This window comes from Callorhinus ursinus, unplaced genomic scaffold (genome assembly GCF_003265705.2).
Source record: "Callorhinus ursinus isolate GAN/ISIS: 27379988/994484 unplaced genomic scaffold, GSC_fseal_2.0 scaffold48, whole genome shotgun sequence".
In the NCBI taxonomy this organism is placed as follows: Eukaryota; Metazoa; Chordata; class Mammalia; order Carnivora; family Otariidae; genus Callorhinus; species Callorhinus ursinus.
Genome location: NW_027397110.1, coordinates 5,188,136 through 5,214,914, shown reverse-complemented (window position 1 = coordinate 5,214,914; position 26,779 = coordinate 5,188,136). Strand labels below are relative to the sequence as shown.

General features: G+C 46.1%; 1 protein-coding gene across 7 annotated transcripts in view; it reads right to left on the bottom strand.

Moving 5' to 3' along the window:
• EFCAB6 (EF-hand calcium binding domain 6) overlaps window positions 1-26,779 on the bottom strand; it is a 219,833-nt gene that overhangs the window by 151,915 nt on the left and 41,139 nt on the right. For all 7 annotated transcript variants that reach the window (XM_025882318.2, XM_073882664.1, XM_073882663.1 and 4 more), the window contains 3 exons: window positions 10,931-11,067; window positions 6,779-6,891; window positions 526-650 (listed from right to left, as the gene is read on the bottom strand). In XM_025882318.2, the coding sequence (XP_025738103.2) occupies window positions 526-650; window positions 6,779-6,891; window positions 10,931-11,067 (375 nt within the window). The remainder of the gene's footprint in view (window positions 1-525; window positions 651-6,778; window positions 6,892-10,930; window positions 11,068-26,779) is intronic.

Here is a 26,779-nt window from a genome sequence, read left to right as displayed (position 1 = left end):
CACAACCCTGAGATCAAGAGTTGCATGCTTTACCTACTGAGCTGGCCAGTCACCCCTATAAATTATTTTTTATGTGGTGCTGTAGATTCTTTATTATAACTTTTCAAAAAGAAAAAAAAATACATATATATATATGTATGTATATCTCCATCCAGATATAGGAAGAGCAGATATTAATGCTGAATCTTCCTATCCAAAAACCAAAAAAGAGCTCTTCATTTATTCAAGTTTTCCTTTATTTTACTCAATAAAGTTGTCTCATGTCCTTATAGAAGTCTTGAATACTTCTTATCAGATTTAGTATGTGAGTAGCACCGAGGAGGTACTTAAGCATCAGCCTCTCACCACCCTTACTATTACTGACGGACTGTCATCAGGAGTTGGAGGAGGCCTCAGGGTTTGGGGAGGTGGAGGTAGGATCAAAACAAATTTTAGAAATAATGTTCAGACCTAATGGTTTTTCATAGCTGTCAATTTCCTCTGTTCATGCTTTAGAGGACCTTGGTGTTAGGGAGACACTCTTACCTCTTGGCAAAAGGTCCTCTCAATTTCGTCTAAGGAACAGGTTTTCCAGACATCTTCTGATGAAACAGAGCTGTGGAGGCACTCCCCTTTGGAATTTTTGACTGGTTGATTGTTCCATGAGATCTCTATGAAAACAAAAGAGCTTCTGCTTATTCATGTTGCCAGAGGTACATTTAAATACCCAGTGTTCCCTTTTCACCCTCACCTGTCTGATAAAAAGTAGGACCAGAATGAATCAAAAGCATGATGAGCCAGGTAATAAACAGCATTGAAATAATTGGCTGAACATTTTTAGAAAAAAGTGAATCTACTTGCTATCCTGTGTTAGGATAAACCTGAGGTAGAGTAAAAAGTACGCCAAGTAAAATAATAAAACCATGAGAGCAACAGAAGAAAATTAAGATGGATATTATATAGTGTACAATCTCTGTGTGTGAAGTCCTTTCCAAGGAACACACTACAGCCCCAAATCATTTGAACAATGGATAGGTCTGACAGTATAAATACTTATTTTTTGTTTGGTTAAAAACACACACACACAAATCACAATGAAAGAAAAATGAGTGAGAAAAACTATAGGTTAATTACCATGATGCCCGAGTAGCTCTTACACATCAATAAGATAAATACTCAACAGAACAATAGACTAAGGTTATAAACAGGTAATTCACACAAAAAGAACTAAAAAACCCAAGAGATGTATGAAAAATTACTCAAACTCATTGGTAATTGTAAGTCTAATGAAAACAAGTTAACAATTTTTTTCCACTTGTCAAAGAGGCATGGATAAAAGGGAATGATAGAGAAATTAGTTCTAGTTTGTGTATAGAAAACCTGGTACCTGAATACTCTGAAATCTTCTCGAATTTTACAAAATGGAATTATAGAACTACTCAACAAACATATATGGGTAGGGGTATTCCCTGCACTGTTTGAAGATTTTTAAAAGTTAAAACAATTTAAATGGCCATTCATAGAGGACGGGTTTTATAAACTATGGCTCATCAAGCCTCTAAAACACTACGGACATTAAAAACAGAGGTGCCTGTCTAAATTAACAGGTGTGGAAAATTTTCCTTGATGTAGTTTCATGACTGAAAGAAAGGGTGACTAGCATAATTTAATTTTCATTCTAATACTTACRTTGTGTATTTGCAGGCCTATCCAGCCGTCTGTGCACCCACCCATCCATCCACCTCCCCATCCATGCAGCAGAAAACAAATCAGGGAGGACAATACACCAAAAAGAACACAGTGGTGGGATTCAAGTGGAAGGATTATGGGGATCGTTATTCGTGTTTGTCGTGTTCGTGTACCCAAAAAAAAACAAGGAATCAATAAAGACCGAAATCAATAAAGACCGAAAAGGAGGTTTTCGCTCCTAATGTAGCAATCGTATAGAAGCTGAGTCAGTGGCACAGGAAGACGTACTTCCTTATGACTTACACAGAGAGAAATTAGAAGATGAATCAAAACCTACAAAGGACTTTCAACTGTTCCATATAATGTCACTGTCTTCTTTGTTTGATCAATACCCTGAGCAACCTATCTGGATTCCTTGGCTTTTCCCAAAACAAGTGAGTAAGGTGGGGATTCAAATTAGCCAACCCATGGTCCAAATAAAATAATTTCCATGATAAGCCAACCCAGAAAGGATATGCTGATACCTTACTATTCAGACTTTGGGGCTGAGGATTTTGAGTTGATGGGATGGCAACGGGGATGATGACCAGCCGGTGCCAGTGATTCATCCTGCCCCACTATATACACCAGTAAATAGACCTCTGTGTTGACAACTGCGGTATAGAGCTTTACTATAACGCAGTCCATAGCCCCAGATTACTACAGCTGACCCCTGAACAGCATGAGGGTTGGGGTGCCAGCCCCACACAGTCAAAACTCTGCATCTAACTTTTGACTCCCCCAAATTTAACTACTAATAGCAATAAGAACTTGAGCAAACACTGCAGGAACAGGAATATATAGGAGAATAACCAGATATATATCTCATATTGAATTGAATCGAAAATGCCTCTCATTGTGACATGCATCATTATTTTATGTATCCCTTACAAACAAAAAAGTTGCCAATTATTGATAACAAAATGAAAAAAAAAAACCCAATGAGATTTCCATGTTGTAACTGAAACTGTATTATACCACTTACCTACTTACAATTCCTAATGACAAAAGCCAAAGAAAAAAAATAGTACAAATTAGAAAAATTTTACCAGCATAGACTGAAGCAAGAAGAAACTTAATTTGGGCAGCTAGCAAGTTCTGCTTTCAATTTAGTGGATTGGCTCATATTGAACCTGTCCTCCCAGCAGAAAACAATTATAAACTCTGGCCAAAATATAAACAAAAAACTATCTGAAGGCATTAGAGAGCAACTGATATAAACTGGAGTCGACACTTGGAAAAATAGAGTAACACTTGATACATTTCTTGTTATTTCTGGCTTTTTGCCTGAGGGCAGGTCTCAGCTGAAAAGATGCTAAATGGATAGAATTTGGATATAAGACCCAGGAGTCCTGCTGGCTTTAGGAAACAGAAAACAGAGTTGAGGACTACACAGCAGCTAGAAAGTAAGAAAGTAAGGAAAGCCCCCCCCAAAAGAAAAGCACAGGGGATTTCTAACGTCTGTGCATAATTTCTGCCAAGATCTTCGGCTAACCCCTGAACAAATGTGTAGAGCAGACAATAAGACACCCAGCTAAGTCTAAAATAGCACTACAAAGATTTCAAGTGTGAAAGCCCTCAGGGGAGACAAAGATTAGAGTCTGAGTGCAGGCAAATAAACTGGCTGCTAAAACAAATACTTAAATTCCTCAGAGGCACATAACAGAATCTACAGTCTCTACAATGCATGATTTGCTCTATCCAGGATAAATTACAAAATTGCGAGACATGGGAAAGACAAAACAAAACAAAACAGGACCCTGTGATCCCTATTCAAGAAAGAAAAAACAAGGAATCAATAAAGACCAGACTCTGAGATGACCTAAATGTTGGAATTAGCAGACGAAAATTTTAAAGCATTTAAAAGTTTAAATTTCAAAATAAGTGTTTGAGAATATAAAGGAAAATATACTCTTGATGAGCGAACAGACAGAAAATCTCCGCAGAGCAAGAGAAGCAGCATTTTGCGTTTATAGCATATATAAAAGTACAATCTGTAACAACAATCTAACAAAATACAGGAGAGACGAATGGAAATACCGGTGGTAAAGTCCTTATACGTCATGTGAATTAGTATAATATTATCTGAAGGTAGACTAATTAATTAAAGAGGTATAATAGAATAAAAAATGATCCATTTACCCGATGTTCTTGAAATTATGAAAACTCTACTGGAAAAGTGTCAGGGGCTGGTGTAGATGTAGGTATACTGGGAAGGAACGAGAGTAATACAAAAGGCAAAGATCCCATCTTGGAATAAAATGTAAAAGGTACACATTACTTTACAGAACATCTTAATAAGAATACACGTTCAGTAAAACAAGATGAAAAAACAACAAAATGAGAGGGAAAGTAATATAGTAGACCAAAGGAAAGGCCATGATAGAAGTAATAAATGGGCGCCTGGGTGGCTCAGTCGGTTAAGCGTCTGCCTTCGGCTCAGGTCATGATCCCAGGGTCCTGGGATCGAGCCCCGCATCGGGCTCCCTGCTCGGCGGGAAGCCTGCTGCTTCTCCCTCTCCCTCTCCCCCTGCTTGTGTTCCCTCTCTCGCTGTGTCTCTCTCTGTCAAAAAATAAGTAAAATCTTAAAAAAAAATAGAAGTAATAAATAAAGTAGAAATAGCACAGAATAAAATCGACCTTGGTAAAAATCAAATTACAGGTATAGACGGAAGACCTGAGATGATCACTGTGACTGCCAAGGAAAAGGTCAAAGAGAATGTATCACTTTGAGACCATTTGATACAGAAGACAAAGACAATCCAACGTAAGGATAATTTGTATCACTGAAGTTAAAGATCAGAAAAATGAAACCAAAGATTTATTCAAAGATATATAATATTAAAAAAAAATCTCAAAATGAAAAGGTAATTGGATCTGCAGATTAAAGATACATTGTGCTTTGGAAAACACTAACTATCCTAACTATGTTTCTGAAATTCAGGGACAAACAATTCTTTTGGGCAGCCAGCTAGAAAAAGCACACGACCAGTAAGAAAATTAGGTAAGCCTCAGACTTCTCCACAGCCAGAGGCAGTGGGTCAAAGTCCCTGACGTTTGGGAGTGGGAACATGTGACTCACGGATATTATATCCAGCCAAGACATATTCAAGATTTTCTTCAGTTTCATTTCAATTCCTATTCTTCTTTAACACTCAAGGAAAAGTAGACACTTATATAAAATAGCATCTATATGAACCCATTTTTACAAATGTATTTCTTCCTATCTGTCTCTCCTTTCCACAGATCTGCGTGGAAAGATACCAGGAATCATGCTGACAGTGGTTAATTCTGGGTGGTAGGATAGGCTCGTTTACTTCAATCTTTTCACTTACCTGCCTCAGTGCCTGCCTCACAGGACTGGGTGAATATGGAAAGAGACAGTACAGGAATGAGCTTAGCCTAAGGCCTGGCATGGAACAAATGTTTGGTAAGTGGGGTGGAGCATTACGGTTCTCAAATTAAGTCTATAAACTTACTTGTGATGAAAATTTTCTATAATCAAGCGAGACACCACCTTATATCCCACTTGGGCAAAATGCACAGCCCATGCTTCAGCCCAACATGCCCCCACCCCAAAGGCCCATGGACTAGAATGCTCTCCTTCCCTCCATGCTTGTCACATGCATTCTGTGAACTCTGGCCCTGCAAAAGGGCCTCCTAGCTCTTACCCGGATACCCCTCTTCCTCCTGTGAACATCCCATGACATTTTGTTCTTCCCTCCCAGGCATTTCAACAGTCTGCTTTGGAGCTAAACAGTTCAAATCTCAACTCCACCAAAAATGAGCTATATGACTTTGGGGACTTCATTTGGCACCCTTGAGTCCATGTTTTCTCATCTAAAAAATGGGACAATAGTACCCATCTCACAAAGGTACTGAGAGAAAATCAAAATTAAAATTAAAGCTTATAAAGTATCTATATAAAGCACAATAAATAAATGCTTTTTATTATTATACTCTTTATGTGACTTACTTTATGCTTTACCTGCCCTGTTTTTTAAAAATTCACACACATACACATGCACACACACACACACACACACACACACTCCTTAAAGATAGAGTATGTTACTTGGCTTTGAACCCTAGTGGTATAAGGATCTGCATATGAACTAACAAAACATAAGGGATGAACAGGTCCTTGGAAGATCATCCTATCTAGTAATTCCCAAAACTTGAGAGGCTTTTAAAAGGAGAGCCCTGGAGTCTGCTCTCAGTGATCTTAGGGAAACTGAGCTAAAATCTGAGAATTTGTCTTTGTTAAGTATGCTAGTGAGGCAAATCTGAGAATTGCAGAAGATGCTCAATATTTGTTGTATTGAATTACATGGAAACCAGTAACACCATTTCTTGAAGGAGCCCTTCATAGGTGATAAGCCCCTGAGGCAAGAAACCACTTGCCTCAAATGACCAAAGGCCCGGAGGAGAAATCTCCCAACTGCATTCTTCATAAATTCATCCTCAGGGAACTGGACTCTGCTCTCTCCAGAACTATCTAGCAGGTCAACAACTCTGGGCACTTTGTTGATGAGGCTGGGATAAACGCCATTGGTGCAAGGAAAAATTTTCCTTCTCAAGGTTATATGCCTGGCTTTACATGTCTAATATAATGTATAAACTACGCAGCTATTTGCCCTTTTATATAAAGATTTTTCCCATCACAAAAGGAGTAACAGGTTCATTATACAAATTTTTGAAAATACAAAAGCAGCAGAAAAAAGAACCAGATAACACCCAAAGACACATCACTTAAAGACAATCTGTATTTTAGAATTTCTTTCCCATCGTTTACTGATACTCAGCATACACTTTCCATTTTACCATTAACTTCGTGGAAATCATTGCTCGTGGCTGCACATTTTACCGGGTGGATACGCTGTGACTCACTGAACCCTTTTCCTGTTGTTAGACATTTACGTTATTCTTCTAAATAACAATGCCATGACTATCTTTGTGCCTAATGCAGTTTCCATATCTGAAAGTATTTCCTCAGAACAGATTCATAGAAGAGGAATTATCATGCCAAAGGATACTGAAATCTTTAGCTATATACTTATAAAACACTCACCTTGATTTCCCACAGAATACCTAAGATTCAAGTCATTATTTACACTGAGGTTCTTCAAAAAAACATTATAATCCACTGCGGTATCTTTATCAATGTTGTAGTGTTTTGCAAACCTGGAACAGAAATGTTCTTTGGTAATCAGAAATTATGATATAGAGAATCTAAAATGAAGCAAGGTGTCCTTTAACACGGGGGCTGGCATTCATTTTAATGTGCTTCTAGCTAGAGCTGAAATTAAAAAGTGAACCCTAGGAAGTGTTACTGTAAAATTAAAACACACAGACACTTCAGAGGAGATCACTGTACTTGGCCTACCGACGCATGGGGGCAGTCAGGCCCCAGTTCTCGTTTTCTCCCTTCTCTGGCAGGAGGATGGGATGGCCATGATTCAGGCCATATGTGGACCGCAAAAGCAGGTCCCATTTGCCTTCAGGAATTACGGGGCAATGATCTGGACCATGAGTCAATCAGCACAAAGCCTCTACAACCAGAGACATCTAGAGCTAGGGGGAGGGGAGAACATAGCCCACTCTGGTGACCAAGCACAGCATATGACAGAGACAACGGAGGCCCAGTTCACTGTGGCAGGGGCAAAACTTTCCTTGGAGCATTCTATGATCTCCACAGAGAAAAAAGAACATTTTAAAACATGTAACCAGGGCACCTGGGTGGCTCAGTCAGTTAAGCGTCTGTCTTCAGCTCACGTCATGATCCCAGGACCCTGGGATCCAGCCGTGTTGAGCTCCCTGCTCAGCGGGGAGTCTGCTTCTCCCTTTCCCTCCGCCCCTCCCCCCTGCTCATGCTCTCTCTCTCTCTCTCCCCCTCTCTAATAAATAAATATTTAAAAAAAAACCAACAAAAAAATACACTTAACCAACGTCTCTCCCTAAAATATACCAAGATACTCTTTTTTTAAAGTTCAGATAAATAGGATGTTTGGATTTTTTTCCTTCTTAAAATGAATTTTCTATTATTCAAATCTGCCATTTGATAAATGGTTTTCTAGATGATATCTGCATTATTACATTTATAAAAAATTGACAGTTTTTAAATGTTTGGTTATATTATCTCCATATGTGTTGGTTTCTATAATTACCTAATTTCATGCTGCTTTCTAAAAATTTAGTAATTATCACTTAAAGTATTTGTTATTTTTCTGTTTTCCAAATTTAACAAAGAGTAATGTTGAATATTTCAACGCGTACCTTTTTTTCCCCCCACTTTGATGAATCTTGCCTATTGTTCTAATAAGAAAAATTATCTGGAGATAGGATAGCTGCCAGATGCTCATGCTGAAACTCCCCAAATAGCCACATCTTTCATCCACAGACTCTGCCTCGTGAAAATACGGCTGTAGGCTCAGGGACCCAAGGGGCTGGCCTCCTGTGCTCCTTCCTGTTTGGGCTGCCGTCCTGTGGAAAGTGTTGGCTACTCTTCTGCTCTGGTAACATGTCCAGATACTGACAAAAGCCTCATCACCAAGTTCCCTGTTTTCTGTAAAAATCCAGCATTCTTTCAGACTGGTATTTCCTCCTAAGAGAATCCCGACCTCTCGTAATGCCCAGCCCCATCTGCCTTCATAATACTGGCCGCATATTCACTGAGGACACACAGACAGAATTCCATGGTAATATTTCCTACAGATAATATCTCAAAAATCAAGCCTCAGTACTGCCCAGGCATGCAGTATCTCAAAGGCTTTTTTTTTTTTTTTTTTTTTTTTTTTTTAGAAGAATAAAGGCAGGGGAAGCAGAATCGTTCCTGAGACGAAAGGGCTAGGGCTGTTTTCCCAGAGTCCTGCACTTGGGGCAGGAGAGCTCAGAGGTCTGCACAGACTGCAGGCGAGTGGGGCACACAGGAAGGCCAACTGCAGGGAGGCAAAGGGAATGACACCCATCGACCTGTGAACCTCTCCCCCATCACCACCTACAACTAGCCATGGGTTTCCTTGCTCTGCTCAGGCAGCGGCCAACCTCCAGTGAGTTTGTTTGCTTTTCAGGCTGCTCATACTTATTTTATCGGGATTCAAATACTTCAGCCTGCAGGGCAACCGGAGGATGGGGTGGGTGTGAGAGATGGGAAAGGAAAAGCAAAACCCAATGGGTCTCAGGGTGGTGTGATTAAATACGAAATTGGTGAGGATTTTCTCTCTCGCCTCTTCTTCACACACGCTGCATGGTATTCTGCAGCCTAAAGAGAACTGGTTTCCAAGGAGTAAAACGCATTCCTGGAATCTTTACAACCGTGACAGAGTCACTGTGGGACGAGCACCCACTATGTGCATCCGAGGCCCACTGTGCACATTACGGGGAATCTTGGCGCCTGCCCTGCAAAGTGGGCTCCTCGGTCTGCACTTCTTTAAGAGGAAGCTGGGTCTCAGAGAGGCCCAGGAGCCTCCCGAGATCCTAGGGCTGGGAGGGCACAGCACAGACCTGACCCCAAGCATGCCCGACTCCAAAGGCCAGGCGTTTGCTGCCACCCCGAGAAGTAGAGGCTGGTATTCAATAGAAGGCTGTTTTTGATAAAAGAAAGGATTCAAAAATGCATTGTGTTTCCTGCTCAAAAACTAAAAAGACCAAGTTAATACTGAAGCAGCTTCTCAAGGAAAAGAGTATATTCTTGAGCTTCAATAAGAAAAGCATTAAAGCAATCGAAGAAATGGTCTACTTTTGATCTTCTGCGTTTCTGTTCTAAAGAAAAGCAATTCTATTATGTTAAGTTTCTCAAGCCTTATGAAAACAGTATTGTTTTCGAGGCTTAAAAAAAAATCTCAAATAAAAATTTGTGGAGTTCTTTATTATTCGATACTTACGAGATGGGGAAATAGTAACATTTTTTTATAGATTTACTAGGTTGGAGACTGCAGTGCCAAACACAAGGTTTATTGTCAAATAAAACACTGTTTGGTTTTTTGATTGCCTGTTTTATAAGAGTGTTGCTTCTGTTCTATAATTGCGTGCACAAAATTATTTAATTTGTTTTGTTTGGATCTTATTCTGGACACTTTCCCAGTCGGAAGGATGTAAAAATTAAAACATCTATTATGTCCTTTTATATTCTGAGGTGGGTTATAAGGAGGAAAAAAGAAGAAAATATTCAAAAGACCAGGAAATACCTATTTTTAAAAAGTCCCCTTGCTTTTCAGCCCCCACGGTGCCCATGCCATGGTCACATGCCCCCTACACTCCCTTGCCGCAGGAGCAACTTCCTCCGTTCCTTCCAGAACCAACATCGTCTTTATGACACCATGCGAGCGAGCATGGCCCCCAGTGTCATAGGGATTTATTACTGCAGTGTGATGTGAAACTCCTTGGCTCAGAGTGAAAGAATAAAGCTTGGTGCTTCTGTTAACAGCCTGGGGGATACTCAGAGAAGGGGGAAAAGGCAGGAAGAGGAAGAAAGCTTCTTGGCCGAGTACCACCGAAAAGAAGTTAAATGTAGGCCCCCTTCTGGTGGCTTCCATTCAAAACTCAGGTAGCCACAGAAGCCAAACATTGGGCTTCTTTTAAACGATCTGGAGTTTATTGGAGGCTCAAAACAACAACAAGAAACCCCAGGCAGACTTCCACATGCTGCCCTCGCGTCAGGAGCAGGCGGTGGTGGCTTTCAGCAGCTGTGAAGCAGCTAAACATTTCGTTATTCACTGTCCCCCTGCTGCAGTGTCCCCTGGACCCCAGCAACAACCGTCCTCAGAGGCAAGTTAAGTTTCTGTTATTATATCAGGAGGGAGAGCCAGCAGGGAGCACATCAACTAAAGAATAAATCCAGAAATTTGTTCTTCTCTAACCCCGGGCTTTGAGTAAACGTCAACTATGAACTGGAAACACAGGGGATGGCAGGCGTGGGGCCAACCAGGAAAGGAGAGACAACTAGTGATGGATTACTTAAATAATCAAGATGTGTTCCGATCTGCAGGCCAGATGACTGCCACCCTGGGGACTCTTGGAATTAGAACCATTAGCTCTCGAGTCTGAGCATTTGCGGAGAGCACCACCAACACATGAGAAATGCCATGAGCACCTCTTTTAAAAACAGTCAAGACAGAGACTGCAGGAGAGGATGATGTCTGGCTCCAGGGCACCTGCCAGGCCCCACTTTGAAACTGGGCTAAGTTCTACTGAGCCATCTCTCACCAGACCTCCGCTTACTTACTTTCTGTATTCATCATCTTTCATCTTCAAACAGAAGGTCTCCAGAACTTTCCTCAGCTCACAGGGCTGGATCAGACCAGACTTGTTAACATCAATGAGCTTGAAGGCTTTGATAACAGTTTTAATGTTTTTGAAAATCTGTGTAGAAAAAGTGATTTCGGAGAAGTCAAAAGACCCAGTGTTAAAAACCAAAATGGTCATAAAAAAAAATGTGAACGTTTTTAAATACTTCTTGTAAAATAAAATGTTTTCAAAGACTCACAGTTGTAGGTATTGCAAAATGATACGTCTATGGAAAAAAAGAACATTTTGCATTTATTGAATGTTTGTAAAGCCATTTTCTCTGTAAATGGTCTCAGTAAGTTTTTAAAAAGTCTTTCTGATGCAAAGCAGTAAGTCTCATACACAATTCACTCCCTTTTAGAGCCATGTGAAAAATCTTTTTTGTTAATTGGTGCTTAAAAACTATAGTTCAGGCAGGGCCGGACTTGGACGATCTTCATTTTTCCACAGCCACATGCAAACTGTTTTTACTAGGAGCTGCAAAATAGGACTGTACACTTCAACCCCTTTAAATTTTTGAAAAAATATTATAGAAAAGTTGTATAGGTATCTTTCCCAAATTCATCAAGTACGTATTTATCGGGCACACAAATGTGAAAGGCATTTGGATCAGCCCTGTGGAGATGCCGAGTACTAAGCCATGTGCTTACCCCAAAGCTACTTGTACTTAGAGGACAGGAACATTGCCCGGCCCCACATGTGCCAAGCATGGAGCTATGTGATTGAGTTCCCCCAACCCACAGGAAGGAAGTACCATTCCCCATTTTTAGATAAAACTGAGGTTCAAGGAGGCTACATGAGTCACGCGACATCACCTGCATCGACAATGATGATACCGGGATTCTAATGCAAGTCAACCCTTTAGCCATGGTACTGGAGGAGAAGAGAAGACATAAAATAAATATTCGTGAAACTAAGCTGTGGGAACAAGAGCCAGATAACGGGGAGAGTGTAGAGCTGTAGGCCTTCACAGAAGAGAACAGGCATTTCCAGCCTGAGTCACCCAGGAGGCTTCCTGCAGGAGGAGGCATCTGGGCTGAGAGGTGGCTAGGGCAGGACAGGAGTGCATTCTGCCCGGTGGAACATGAAAGCTAGGGATGGGGTTGTGGATAAAAAGTGATAAAGGTCTGGCACAACTGGGCCTCGGCGGGTCTGATTCTGCTGCCCTGGACCAGGTCAGGTCCATCCCCAGTCCAGACTCGGTCATCAGTGCCTCTCATGAAGAGGTTTGGGAAAAACTCTAGGACGAACAGGTTTTGTTTTGTTTTTTTCTTCTCTTTTTATTAACATCCCCTACTTCCTCTGCCAGTTCCCTTCACTAGACTGTGCCTGACCTGGAAGGAAGCCCTGCAGCCCCCTCCTGGGGCGGCTGCCCTCTCGCTCATACCTGAGGAATCACGGAGCAGGTGGGAGGGGGCCACTGCTCCCTCTTCTCCTTGGCTGCTTGGACCTATGAGTGCCAGGCCTCCTGGCTGGGCCGTTAGCCCCTGACATGCCGGCCCTGCTTCCAGGCCCGCCCAGGAGCCCCTGGCAGACGACCCCTGAGCCCGGGTCTCTCAGGTCCCAGTCCTCCTCTCAGCCAGACGTCACCGCTCCCTGCTCAAGACTCTACACCATGTCACCCCCAGTGACTGCCACTCTCCAAAACCAAGCCCCACGCTCCAACCACCCCACCCCTCTTCTAGCCGCCTTGCTCGAGTGCAGGACCCTACAGCCTTCTCCACAGCAGGGCCCCCACCTGCCACTCAGTTCCTGGGCACAGCTCCCCCTCGCTCCCTCTCAACCACTCCGTCTCTATAATCACCCCTGCATATGCGCTCCCTCCTCCCGCCGCAGCCCTGGCAAGCCCCTGTCCCTGGTTAAATCCAACTCATCTCCTACTCCCCACACCTGATGTGGCTGCAGGGGGTGACCCATTCAACACTTCCCTGGGTCCCCTCACTCAAGGGCGCTGTGCGACCCTGCTCTACTGCGCTAGTCGCTCACCACCCCCATCCAGACTCTGTCCACCTTCTCTCCCCTCCCAGCCTCCCTTCCCGTTCTCCCCTCTCCTTCCCCCCCACCCAGAGCCTTGCTCTTTATTTACAGGAAAAACGGATATGGCTATAAGGCAGTGACCAAGGGCCTGGTCCTCCCCAGCATCTGTCTGACTCCAAACCCATGTGAGGGGCCTCCCCTCCTGTTCCATGATGCGACCTACCAGACACTCATGACCCTGTCCCCCATGACCTCACTCACATCTCCCCATAAGCTGTGCCCCACCAGGCCCCACAGACTGGCTCCTGGTAGCTCTCCCACCTCATCTCCCCCACTTGTCCCCTAGCTCGCTACTTTCAGGCCACACCAGACCCTCTGCTGCTCCTCCTGAGTGCCAGGCTCCTCCCGCCTCAAGGCGTTCGCCTGTGCTATTCTTTCTGCCTAGAACATTCTTCCCCGGATGCCCACTGTCTCATTCCCTCACTTCATCCAGATCTCAGCCCACTTGTCATCTTATCAGAAAGGCCTTCCTGACCACAAGTGGAAGCTAGGACCTCACCCCTTGCACTCTGATCCTCGTCTTCAGAGTACTTCTCACCAACCGATTTAATGCTCATCTTGACCGTCTGTCTCTCCCTCGGGAATGTCAGCTCCCTGGAGCTGGGTTTGGGGCTTCGGCTCCGGGGTCTGGCTCAGTAACTGTTTGAGTGAACGAATGAATCTGTCTTCTTTTCACCTGCTTGGGAAAAGGCCACACCCTGAGGAAGCTTTGTTATACCACCTCAGGGCCAATCCTGAGTGTCAGAATGGCTCCGTCTATGGTTGATGTAATAATGATTCTAATAATATAATAATTGAACAGATATTAATTGAATGTTCTATGCAAAGCCCCATGCTAAATTCTAGACACACCTCCCTCTTCTAACAACCGGGGAACACTGGCTGAAACCATCTCAATCTTCCAAACCAGGAATGGCCAGCGAGGAGGAGGGGGCAGGGCATGCACCTGCTGCAAGGCTGGCTCCCGGGGAGCCGCCCACAGCCCAGTGGCTTTGTCTAAGAGAGCGGAGCCGCAGCCACCGAGAACCCTTGCTCCGCGGCTGCACAGGACCCGCAGCACCTCGTGTGCTGCCAAATCTCGATTCACCTCTTCTGGTAAAATGGAGGACATGAGGCGATGCGCTTTTTTAAACCCCCGAAGCAGCCCATATGGGTCTCCAGCGTGGAAAGCCAGGAGGCAGCGAGTCTGGCACAGAACTCACTCCCACCAGAGGTATGTCTCCAAGTTTCTTATCATTTGTCAGACTGAAGTTTGGCAAGATCTGAACTGAGCTGCAGATGGTGGGGCTTATCGAAGGCAGGAAAGTTAGGGCCACAGTATATAAGACTTATCCCATCCATGACAGGAGAGAACAGAAAAGCGTAAAGGAACCAAGTGGCTGGGGTCATGAGAGTGACCGTGTCCGTGCCCCACCCCATTTCCCTGCTCCCTGGGGAAGGGAGGGGAGGCGGGAAAGGAAAAGGTAAAGACAGAAAAACAGGATGGCGTGGGCAGCATCTAGCTCCTTTCTAGGCCAGCGAGACGTGTGCCATTTTGGTATAAGTGGGACATGTCTGTATTAAGAGGCACTGTCTCTGAGCCTCCTGCTTAGCCCCCACGCCAGCTCCAAATCCCACAATCTCCCCCCCTCCCACAGTCCCTGGGCTCTAGCCACAAGGAACTACTCAAATTCACAAGCACAGCAGGCTCTCTCACACACGCTGGAAAGTCCTCACCAGGCCTGCGAAGCCCTACTTGTTCCAACCCTCACTACCTCTCCACCCCACCCTCCCACTGTCCCCTGCTGTCTCTGCTCCAGCTGCCAGGCCTCCTGGTTCTCTCTCACCCGTACCGCGCAGGCTCATCCTCCAAGACTTTCGCACATCTGATCTGCTCCTCCTGACAGCTCCCTCCTGGCCTTCATTCAGGTCTGTCACACTCCACCTGCTCCTACAAGCCTTCCTCGGTGGCCCGCACAAAAGCCTGCGTTCATCCTCTGACCCCGCACTTCCTCTTTCTCTTAGTGTTCATCTACGCCTGGACCCCTTCATATTTCTTTCTGTATCTGTTGATTGTCTTCCTTCCTCCACTGAAATGTAAACTCCACGGAAGAGGACTTGGTTTTGTTGGCTGCTTTGTCCTCAGGGCTTAGAACAGCACCTGGAGAGAGCTGGATGCTCAGAAGTACCTGCAGAGTGGGTCAGCATGCTGTGTGTGCTGCCCCGACCCCTTCTCTGGTCCTGACACTGTCCCTTTGGGGCAGGAGCCCATGCCCTCCCTCTGGCTTTCCTAGTTACACTTCCATCCCACTGCTGAAGGCCAAACTTTGATCTTGTCAGCTGGGTGTGTTCCAGCCTGAACCCGGTCCCCAGCTCCCTATCTGGCCGCTGCTCTCCGGGACTCCAGCCCTCAAGCCCCACTGCTTTGTGGGAGGGAGGAGTACTCCAGAGGGCCAAGCCCAGGGAGAGAGGGAAAAACTGAGGCACAGTTAGCAAAAGGAGAGGAGCCACTGCCTTTCACTTGCTCCCTCCAAACCCAGCACACTGCCCCGGAAAGAAAATGTGCTCTTGCTCTCCGTACTGCCGCAGGTGGGCCTGAGAGGAGGGGCGCGCCTAGCCTGCCTTGTCGCTGGAGGCCTGACCCCCTGTGCCGCATTCCATGCTGCAGACTCTTTTTGTACGCCTATGAGCTGGAAATGGTTTTTACATTGTTTAACGGTCAAAAAAAATCAAAAGAAAGGTATTTGGTGACATGTGAAAGGTGAATTTCAAACTTCAGTACCCATGAGTAAATGGTACTGGTGCCCAGACGCGCCCACTCGTTGGCATGTGCCTCTGGCTGCTGCCCCCACAAACAGTGGCCGACTGGGGCAGTGGCTGCTGCCCCCACAAACAGTGGCCGACTGGGGCAGTTGGACAGAAGGTCTGGCCCGGAAAGGTAGCAATGCTTGCTACCTTCACAGAACAAGTTCACAGCCCCTGTTCCACTCTCCCCCGTGCACTCCCACTTCCATCTGAGGTGGTGGTAAGTGTTGGGGAGCTTTCTATGCACAAACACAGGGGAAGCCCTGAGGATTTAAAAGAAAACCAAAACAATAGCTACTTACAACTTTAAATTAAAGACTTGAGAGCCAGGAAAGAGGCCTGAGGCTCTGAAGAAGCTGCTACAGTCCCCTCTTCCCACCCGTCTTCCCCGTCCCCTGTGCTAGACTCAGTCCCAACACGCTCCCTCCCCCCCCCCCCCCCCCCCCCACCCAGGCCCAGCCAGGAGCTGCTTCCCACGCTCTCTGAGCCCCACGCCAGGCTGGGTGCTGGCCGCCACAGCCCTGGCTCTCCACCCCCTGCCTAGCTAATGCTAGCTAGTAGTCTCCCCTGTACCCGGGCCCCCGCCCCCCTCCCCTCCCGGGCCCCCACTGCACCCAGCCCCCCTTGCAGTACCACGGACCCGCAGAGCAGGGCGGTATGTGATCCTCTCCATGTCACTCGAGTCCCAGGCTGGGGAGATGCCCAAGGACAAGGGGGATGATGGGCGGTGACCCAAGCATCTAGGGAAGGGAACCACAGTGAGGACAGACTTAAAAAGCCTAGATCCTCCCGTCTGGACAGCAGGGCTGGGGAAAAGCAGGCTGGAAGGCTTTCAGTTCTGCAGTGTGGCTACATAAGCCAGGACTCATTCACCTAACGTTTCCGGAAAAGAAATGAAGCCCTATTTCACATAGGAATGAAGTGAAATGAGGAAGTGGGGGGAAAAACGGCAAGAGGAGCAAAATTAAAACATATTCAAAAAAAGATTTAGATGAACTTATGGAGGGCAGACTCTTAAGAGCTATTACAAGAAGGAGAGAACATCTGACCTTAAAGAGTAAGGCAGAGAGATGGGGGAAGAGAAACCTCCCCCAGGCATGATGGTGAGCCACACTGAGAACCACATGAAGTGCTCTGGGCTGCAGCAGCTGCCCACCCCCACCACAACGCCAGTGCGTCAACCATTGCCTCCCTCCCTCCCCACAAGGGACCTTCGGACAGTGTAGTGCAAGACCAGACACTGGCTCTGAGGCGAGACTTCGAATCCCAACTCTGTACTATTTTTCAGGTAACCTTGGAACAGTAACCTGACCACTAAACTTCAGTTTCCTCATCTGTAAAATGGGAATGAATAAGAACACTGTGTCAGCATATGGTTGCGAGGAAATGAGCTCAGGTGTGCAAGCACCTCATGTGTAATATCATAAACGGTAGCATGGTGGGAACTGTAGACTGGGACCAAAGGCTGAGAACAGAGTTCCAAATAACCAAGTAACTACACACCCAGGTCAAGAAATACTGAGTACCACTACTCCCTCCCACCCCAGCCAACTCCTCCAACCCCTTCACTGCCCCCCTGCCCAGCCCAAGTTAATAGGAGCCTTGAGAGGATGTAAGGTCTTCAGTAGGCAGGAGTCCAGAACCAAGAATAGGGCCTGGATTAATGAATATTTATTGAAAGGATGAATGTATATATGTATGAATAAATGGATGGATGGATGGATGGATGGATGGATGGATGGATGGATGGATGGATAGATGGATAAACGGATGGATGGATGATAGATGGATGGGTGGATGGATGAATGGATGGATGGATGGATGTAGTATTCATGGGGAAGAAGCTTTAGTAGGCCAAGGAAATCCTTGCACAGATAGGGCAGGAACCTGCAAGAAGAGGCACACAGGCATCTCATTTCCCAGTGGACTCGGTGTTCTGTACACCTTCCTGGGGAAAGGAACTGAGACCTGGACAGAGGCAGCAGAGCAGAGTGGGAGGGGCAGATGAGCGCAGAGTGTATGCCTACTGTTGGCACGGATGGCATGTATAAATTTTCAATGGGTTAAGTGGAGACCAAGAAAGGCAGAAGGCTTGAATTGTACCATTCCCGGGGGCTGCTCCTCAGGTGAGGGGACCCACGCAGCCTGAGGATGTGCAGTGAACCACCAAGAGTAGAGTTGAGGAGGTTATGCCACAGACGACCCTCCTCATCAGGGAACCATATAGTTCAGAGGCCCCCAAAGCACAGTCCTAATAACCCCCCATGTGCCCTATAAGAGAGCAGCCTAACATGCTGCCCACAGAGGACACCAGGACACCAGTGAAGGAAAAGAAAGGCATACTCCCTTTCCTCAGCCCTCATCATAGACCCCAACTATAACCGGGGGGGAGAGGTAAAGAAGGGCCAGCGAGTAAGCAGGTCACGTGCCCCTTGCGTAGGAAGAAGGGGAGGAGATGGCCAGCTGGGCTGGATTTGAGCTCAAGGTTTAAAACTGGATTGGCCTATGCTAGTGTGACCAGAAAGCCATGAGATCTGCCTAAGAAACCCTTAAGGGATGAAAAGGCGGATTTGCTAGCGCCTGCTTGAGAACCGTGAGGAGAGAAAATCAAACTGCTTCATATTTGTATCCCACTGAGTTCAGATGGTTCAATAAGCCGCTAACAGTGGCTGTTATTAGTACTCTATAGTTCTTTGTTTAAAATTCTTTTTATAGCACTTTGAGCTCCAGGAAGGAAAGCTGTGAACCCAAATAAATATGACCACCCAGACGTTAAAGGAGGTGAGAAAAGGCCTAATGTTTCCTCCCAGAAGGCCAGAATTCTCAGTCAGGCTGCAAATAATCCTTCTCTAGGCCCGGCTCCGATGTGGCCCTTCCCGGAGGAAGGCCAAGCTTCTTCACGCCAGAGTGCAACCCGCGCAGTAAATTAACTTCGACTGTCCACGGTGGTATCTTACTGGCTCCTGTTAAGCTGTTTTCTGTTCAGTTCCTCCCCGAGAACCAGCCTTCCTCGCCCAGTTTCTAGCAGAAGGGGGTGAGAACGGCATCCTACCCACCCGCCTGGGGACTGAACCCCAAGGGGAGGGGGCTTCTAGCAGCCTCTATGTCTTGGCTCTGCAGCAAAATGGAAGGGTTCAGCATCCACGGCTGTCAGTCTGGCACCTTTCTGTCACCACGACTACATTCATTTTAAATTTAAGGAGTAAATTTTTTTTAAATGAAACCACGAAAAAGGATTTTTTCTTAACAATAAACACATCAATGCTCATTTTCCTTATTATTCTACTTTTGGCTATTTCGTATAAAATCTTTAATTAAAGTTTTTCTTTGAAATTGTCATTATCAACCCAGAAGAAAGAAAGAGGGAAAAAAAGAACAACACAGCTGTGCAGATATGAAGCGCTATTCAGGACTAAATGAACTGGAACGAAGTAAGTAGCTTGACTGTTATGTTCTTACTTTTGGCTCTGTATTCTCCATAGCACAGTCTAGCTTGTCACTTTATATCGATTCCATCTGTTTACACTCTGCAGAGTATTGGCTTCCTACCGTGAACATTTCCTATTTACCAGCTGGTAGAGATGAGCCAAACCAGATAGGAAAAAATTAGACCACATTCAGAACCCCATAAACACAAACTTTCAATTTGGGGACATGTGGGAGGAGTGGTGGCCGGGCATTGCTCACCTTTAACAAAGGCTTTGCCTCTGTGCCCGGGGCTGACGCTTCCTCTCACTGTTCTGGCGTTCCTCCCCCGACTGCCCCCACGGGCCCAGGACGATGCATGTCGTTATTGAATGCATGCAAATCCTGCCTTTACCAAAAATTGAACAAGCTTACACAAAAAGACATCTAAATGAGATCCATGGGAACAGAGAAAAAGGAGCTAAAGAAAGAGCTAGATAAAGCAACCTAAAAGTCAGAGTTGCTACAAGGGAGCAAAAATCTGAAAACTCTGGCTCTGGGTTTCCTTGTAGCCAAGGTGAAGAGGGCAACTTGCTGTCATAGACGCCAGAGGCCATGTCAACCTTCTCCCACATTCAATTTCCATTTTCAAAAGGCTTACCTACAACATATAAAGGCTTCTAATAAGAAATTTTACCTGCCATTGAACTTCTGACCCAGCTATGAAAATAAGCCCTATGTCTAAACACGGAGGGCTTTTAACATGTGCCAAATCTAGAAGCAGCATTCCCTGTACCTCCTTTCTTTCTAATCCAGCCCGCACTCATAGGATGGGAGCTCTGTCCCGGGCACCGCAGGAGGAACTCTGGGGCCCCTGTTACCCTGACCCCAGATCACGCACAGGACAGGCTACATGCACCCCCTCCCAGGAACCCCATGGTACCCCCGAAACACTTGAGGTGCTTGAGGAACGTAGGCCGCTCCTGCTGCTGAGTGACTTCCACGGCCTAGTCTAGCCGTCGTCCCAGCCACTGTGTCCATGAGACCGCCGAGGGCCATCTCCAAAGTAGCCCCTTCCTCATGGGAAATTGGCACTGAATCACCACCGCCACCACCCCAGCCCCATGCTTTAGGGTTCACACCTGACCTTCAAATAATTCCATCTTTTTCTCCATCCTCCCTTCCAAAAATGTTCTGTCTCATCCTGCTTTGAGAAACAGAACTCCCCACAGGACGGTGTCAGAGCTTGTCTCCCCACTGCCCTGGCCACACCTCCCTGGCCCCTACCCCCACATTCTCTTCTTGTGTCAGAGTGCAAACCGGACACCTACCCCACATCTCATCCCCTACTCTGTCCTCACCACACTGAAACCCCATCCACGGCCCAACTCAAGTGCTGGTCTCACCTGTCCCATGCAGTGTTTCCTGGCTACTCCAATTATGGTCAACTTTTCCTACAGAACCATTTATTCATTCAGTAAACATTTCCTGAGGTCATATCAAGTGCCAGGATCTGCTCAAGGCACTAAAGTCATAACAGCAAGTAAGACAGAGAAGGCACCTGCTCCCAGGGAACATATATCCTAGTGATAAACAAGTAAACAAACAAAAATCTCAGAACATTCAAAGTGTCAGGGAAAATATGGAATTTTAGATAGGTTAGTCAAAAACAAAATCTCCATGCTGAGCACCATAAGCCCGGATGTGTGTCTGATGTTTACTCAACGGGCCACCGAAAGCCACGGGGCATCTTAACCAGGGGAGTCTGATGAGATCTGACTTATGTTTTGAACAGATAACTCCGGGTGTCATGTGGAATAGAGAGTGTATGGGGCACGAGCAGGAACAGGAAAAGCAGACCAGGGGTTCCTGACAAAGCACAGGGTGGGGATGACGGTGGCAGTGGGGGATTGAAGAGATGGATGGGTCCCGGGAACGGCACATGGGATGCAGCAGACGGGACTTGCTGATGGACTGGATGCTGGAGTAGGGCCAGTAAGGAAACACAGGAATTAAGGCTAATCCTAGGTTCTGCATGAACGGCTGACTCCATGACAATGGTGGAACCATTCACTCCAGTGCTGGGGTGGCCAAGTGAAGAAAGCTGCCAGCCAGGGACGGCAAGGAGGACAGTGGTGAGTCTGGAGCCCAGATGGAGATGTAAGCGTGGAGGCCTTCAGCACATGGCCCACTCTGTGGCCTTAAGCCAGAGGTGACCGCAAACTATCATTTCCCCGTCCATGGGACAACTCATGTCTTCTCTCCTCCAAATGCAAACTCCAACTCCTGCTTTTTTGAGTAACTGCTATGCCCCGGCACTCTGGTAAGATCGTTTTATATTGACTGTCACCAAGAATCTCAACAAGATTGGAAAAACCTTGCACTATTCTTTCCCCATTTCACAGCCAAGGAAACAGGCCCCAAAGGGACTGGCTTGCTCAGGGGCACGCACGCGGTGAGGGCTGGCGCTCAATGCACACCCGGCTGGGGAAGCCCAAGTGCTCCAGCCAGCCTCCCCTACGATCTTGACCGAACTACTGAACGTGCAAGATTTTAAAAAAGAAGAAGATAAACAGTCTGAAATGATACAAATTCTGATATAACTGAGAGTTTGCTTTAGCTTCCTGATGAAGCCTTTAGTAAATTAATAATAGAACAACCAAAAATAGGGCCTGGGGTAGAAGCATTTTCAATATAATTTTTTTCTAAAATGGCAACTGATTATTTTGTTATGTGAAATTCTCTAGATCAAAATGCAAGCACTCCTCTTCATTTAGTTGCACACAGACACGCGAATAAGAGCTGTGACATTATTAATCACTATATTCAGTTATGATTGATAGGCTTTTCTGCAAGGAGGAAAAAGTGGCTCAGATACAATCTGTCCCAACAGCTCTACGATATGCTAATATTTTCTTCAGATGAAAGAGGAGATGTGTTCAAATACCTGCTATAATAGGCCATTAATACCAAGTGCACCAAAGTAGAGCTGATAAAAGTGGGATTAGGAAAATATTATAAATTAACCAAAAGCTTGTATGTTTTAGTAAATGGCCTCATTTTGAGTTTGACACAGTCTTTTTATTAGGCAAACAGACTGCATTCCAGTACATTCGTTCATGCTAATGTGGTGTTAGAATGTTAAGGTACGTTTATGAAATGGTTGCGATTCTAATGACTATTTCTTTATTTCTCAAGCAGTAATTTTTTTAATTTCTTTTTTAGGAAAATCCACCTATTTAAGAAAATGAATCTAAGCCATCACTTGTCTCTCTTCTGTGTGAAGATATTACAGACCACATGAGCAGCTTAGTACCTCTCATTATTTACTAATTGCTTCTGAAATGACTAATGCTGCATCTATACAACTCCAAGGCACCAGGGTAATCCCATAAAAACTTGTGTCAGATTACTTGGTGTCCAACAGACACACTAGTCACGGCTGACTGGGTGGACCAGATGTTCTGACATCATGGCGCCCAGTCTTAAAAAAGCACCCCTGATTGGGGCGGTGACGTGGTACGAGAGCAAACAGCCTGGGGCTCTGGATGTGTCTATTTTTTCTTTCTTTTTTTTTTTATGTCTTTAACTGAATTTTACATTCTTGGATTCTTGTCTTCAGTTAAGAACAGTTCTTTTGTATGTAGGGGTGGCGGGGAAGGGTCATGGCTGTCCTACAAGTACGCTGCTCCCTTTCGGGGGTCAGGAAGAGCTTCCTGCCTCTCGATAATTCCCTGCGCATGGCTCACAATGAGCGTTCACCCCACCTCAAGGAGCAAGATGAGCTTTTCTAGCACTTCCACCTTACCCTCGCATGGGGAGTTGACAAAAGACAAACCGAGTACCAAGACCAAAGCTTGGTGAGCCCAGCAACGTGTGGGAACTTTGTTTTGGGCCTTTTTTTTCCTGGCAGATTCTCCACCTGAAGACCGTGAAGAACCCAAGTCTTAGGCCCCAGCCCCTGCTGCGGGAGGAAGCTGGGGACCTGCTGGACAGGGAGGGAGCATAAAAGCCCGAGGATGTGGGAAGGAGTGTGAGAGGGCAGGCTGTCAGAGCAAGGAAGAGGAGGAAAACTCCCAAATGCCCATTTCAAGTCGATGCTACATGGATGCAAAGACGACTGTGGTCCAAGCAAAAAGTCCACTCATGTGTACGGTGGAGGTGTGGCTTCTCTGTGATGGACGGGGTCCACCTGCAGGTGTAACAGAGTCACATTTGCTAAATGCAAGGGGAGCATCAATACCTTCCGGGAGACAGGGTGGCACTGGCTGAGGGCAAGGACTCGGGAGCCAACCTGCCAAGGCAGGAATTGCAGCTTCTCCGCCTGCCAGCTGTGTGCCCTTGGTCAAAATGCTCACCCTCTGTTCTAGGTTCCTCCATATCAACGTGGCATAAGGATGGCACCTGCCTTGAGGGGTTCTCCTGGAAATTAATCATTTAACACAGTAAAACACTTAGAGCAGCTCCTAGTAAGTGCTCAGTCAGGGCTATTATTTATAGAGCTGACAAAATCCAAAAAATTACAGTGTCCACAGGATTAAGGCCGGGGGTATCCTTTCAGTGGGAGACCAAAGCAGATGCTGGTGGCCGCCTTCTGCAAATCCACTCACCCCTTACTCCCTTCTTCTAATAAAACCCTCCCCCATTTTCCATTTTGTTTAGATATCTACCCTCTGGTGGCCCTGGAGGGAGCCAAGCCATCACATCAGGAAGTAGTCAGGGTTGGTTCAGGCTGCTCACGGTGACCAATGCCATTGCCAATGATTGATTTGGGGTTGGGACATTTTTCTTGGCTGTGAGTCAGGAGAAAAGTCTCCCCGTGCTTATGGAGTCATATTGGAAGAAAGAGCATCTGGAAAAAAACTTGATATCACAATACCTGCATGTCAAGCCTGAATGGTGGCAATATCCTGGTGACCAGAGGAGACATGAGTTAGCTGATCCTGCATCTGCACTCCCTCCTGACTTCTCAGGTGAGATGAGAAGTGCTATCCTGTCTCAGTGAGCTCAGCTGGGGGGTTTCTATTTCTCTTGGGGCAGAGCAACCAAACACCTCCATGGCGTAGGTGGTGCCACCTGGTGGCAGGTAAAGCCTACCACTGGAGGGGTTTCAGTAGTGCCTGACAATGGGCTTCACTCACTAATAGATGGAGGAAGGGACTAACATTTACTGAGCGTCTATTGTAAGCCACGGGCTTTGTGTCTATTATTCTCATTCATTCTTGTAACTACCCTGATTGGTTGTTGTCTCCACTTTAGAGATGGGGAAAGTCAGAATACTGAGACATCTGTCTAAGGCCCCCTGTAGGAGCTGCAGGGGCTGGATTTCAGGCAGGTGTGCCTGATTCCCACTACATGCCTCTGCTTCCCTAGGAGACTGTGAGAGCAGAGAAGGTGAAGACTGGAGAGCTCAAGGACCTGTCAGGCAGATGCCAAGTCATGGCACGGAAGAGAAGCAAAGGAAAGCACGTATCTGTGACCAAGTGAAAAGCAAGGGCCAAGAGGGTGAGCCTAAGTAAGGCAAGCCCGGGACTCAGAGTGCCTATGAGTGGGACCCAGTGCAGAGCCAACTAGGGACCGGGACCAGCTGGAGCCAGAGGAAGATGCCTCGAGGACGACCTGGGCTCACAGAGCCCCACAGGGTCTGACAGCAACCTCTTCATGTGAAGCCATGGATCACAATCACCACACGCTGGGAGAGACGGGACCTGGAGACCATCCAGGCTGGCCGCCACCCCATGACTGACAGAGAAAACTAGGCTCAGAGAGCCCAAGGGTTCAGCTGGATAATGAGCGGGGATGTGAACCTACGTTGGAGGGTCTAAGTGCACGTGAGGAAGGGAAAGGCCAAGGAATCAGCCATCGGATCAAGCTCCCTGCAGAGGAAAACGATTAGGAAGCACGAGCACTGGGCGCCTGGGTGGCTCAGTTGGTTAGGCGACTGCCTTCGGCTCAGGTCATGATCCTGGAGTCCCTGGATCGAGTCCTGCCTCGGGCTCCCTGCTCGGCGGGGAGTCTGCTTCTCCCTCTGACCCTATCCCCTCTCATGTGCTCTCTCTCTCTCAAATAAATAAATAAAATCTTTAAAAAAAAAAAAAAAAAGGAAGCACGAGCACTGGGGTTTGGTAGGTTTGGGGTGCCAACTGTTAAGTATTTGTTGGTTTAGGAAGGCTAGACCACACATACATTTAGCAACGTCTGGCTCCCAAAATTCAGAGACATTTGCATGCATTCTTGGCTCTAGCAAACCATGTGGACTTATATTTAAAACAAAATAATGAGCATCCTTCCATTCCCAAACTGTATAGATCACCCAGCAATGACAACATATGTCTAAAGAGAGCCTTCCTTTAATAGCTCCCAGGTATCCGTCCCAGTCTCCAACACTCGCGTGTGGACTATTTGCAGGACAAGAGTCTTAACTGGAAATACGCTACTACACATAGCAAACAGGTGAGTATATTTGATTTGTTCTATTTATTTTGGGAGTGGGTGGGAAGGGATGAGATTCACTGGTGTTCCTACCGATCCTTCAAAGGAAGCTGCAGTAATAATCATTCTAGTGAATGCTGGCATTGTCCAGCTGTTCCAGGTGCTTCGTACTGCATATTATTAAGCCACAGGACAGCACTTCTGTTAAGTAGGATGAAAATAGGAAGTTACTCAAATCAGAGGGCTAAAAGCTATCAACAGAAGTGGGGAAAGGAAGGGACAGAAGCAGGGAAGGAATGTGTTTTGTTTGCAGAACCAACAACGTTCCATCCAAGGAGACACCCAACTAGGTGTTTCACCCGAGAGCCCCTTGCTAGGTATGTCTTGCCTGACAGCCCTGACATAAAGTGAGCCAGTTTGAACTGGACTGGAGCTGAGGACCTACGGGGATGCCCCCCTGAGTGGTCCTGAAGTTACCTTTAGCTCATTATAACACTAAGATCCCATCCCGTGGGCAGAGTTTTCCGCCATTTTTTTTTTTGAACATCTGATGTATGCACTAGCATGTTGACACACTGGGCATGTGCAATTGAGCCAAAAGTGCCTAAGCAAGCTCCCTGCCTCTGACCTCAATACACAGAATAAAAGCTTCCTGTAGGAACCCCTCAGGGAGACAGTGAGTAGCCAGCTATCTCCCTGTCTCCTTACTTGTAACAGGTAACACCAAGTTCTTTGCTTTCAACAAAGGTTGTGTTCAATTTGATGCACCCCAAGCAGCGAACCCCTTGAGTTCGGTTATACTTCCAGATGGGTGTTATTATCCCCGCTAATGGATGAAGAAACCCAGTGACAAGGACTTGTCAAGGCCACCACGCTGGTGAAGGGCAAAGCTCCAAGATGGAAACCCAGATCTGACCTGGTCCCATTAAAAAGAAAGCTACAGGCTCTCAGTAGTCACTTGTCTGCAGCATGGCAAACCAAGACTTAATCGAAGTTTCAGCTTCCCCGGGAGTGGAATTTTAATCCAACCAATCTGGAATTTGCTGGTCAGCACCGATGAGGTCATCTCGTCACGTGGGCCCTCTCTATTCCCCCCCAAAGGAAGATGAGGTAATCCACCTAATAAGAC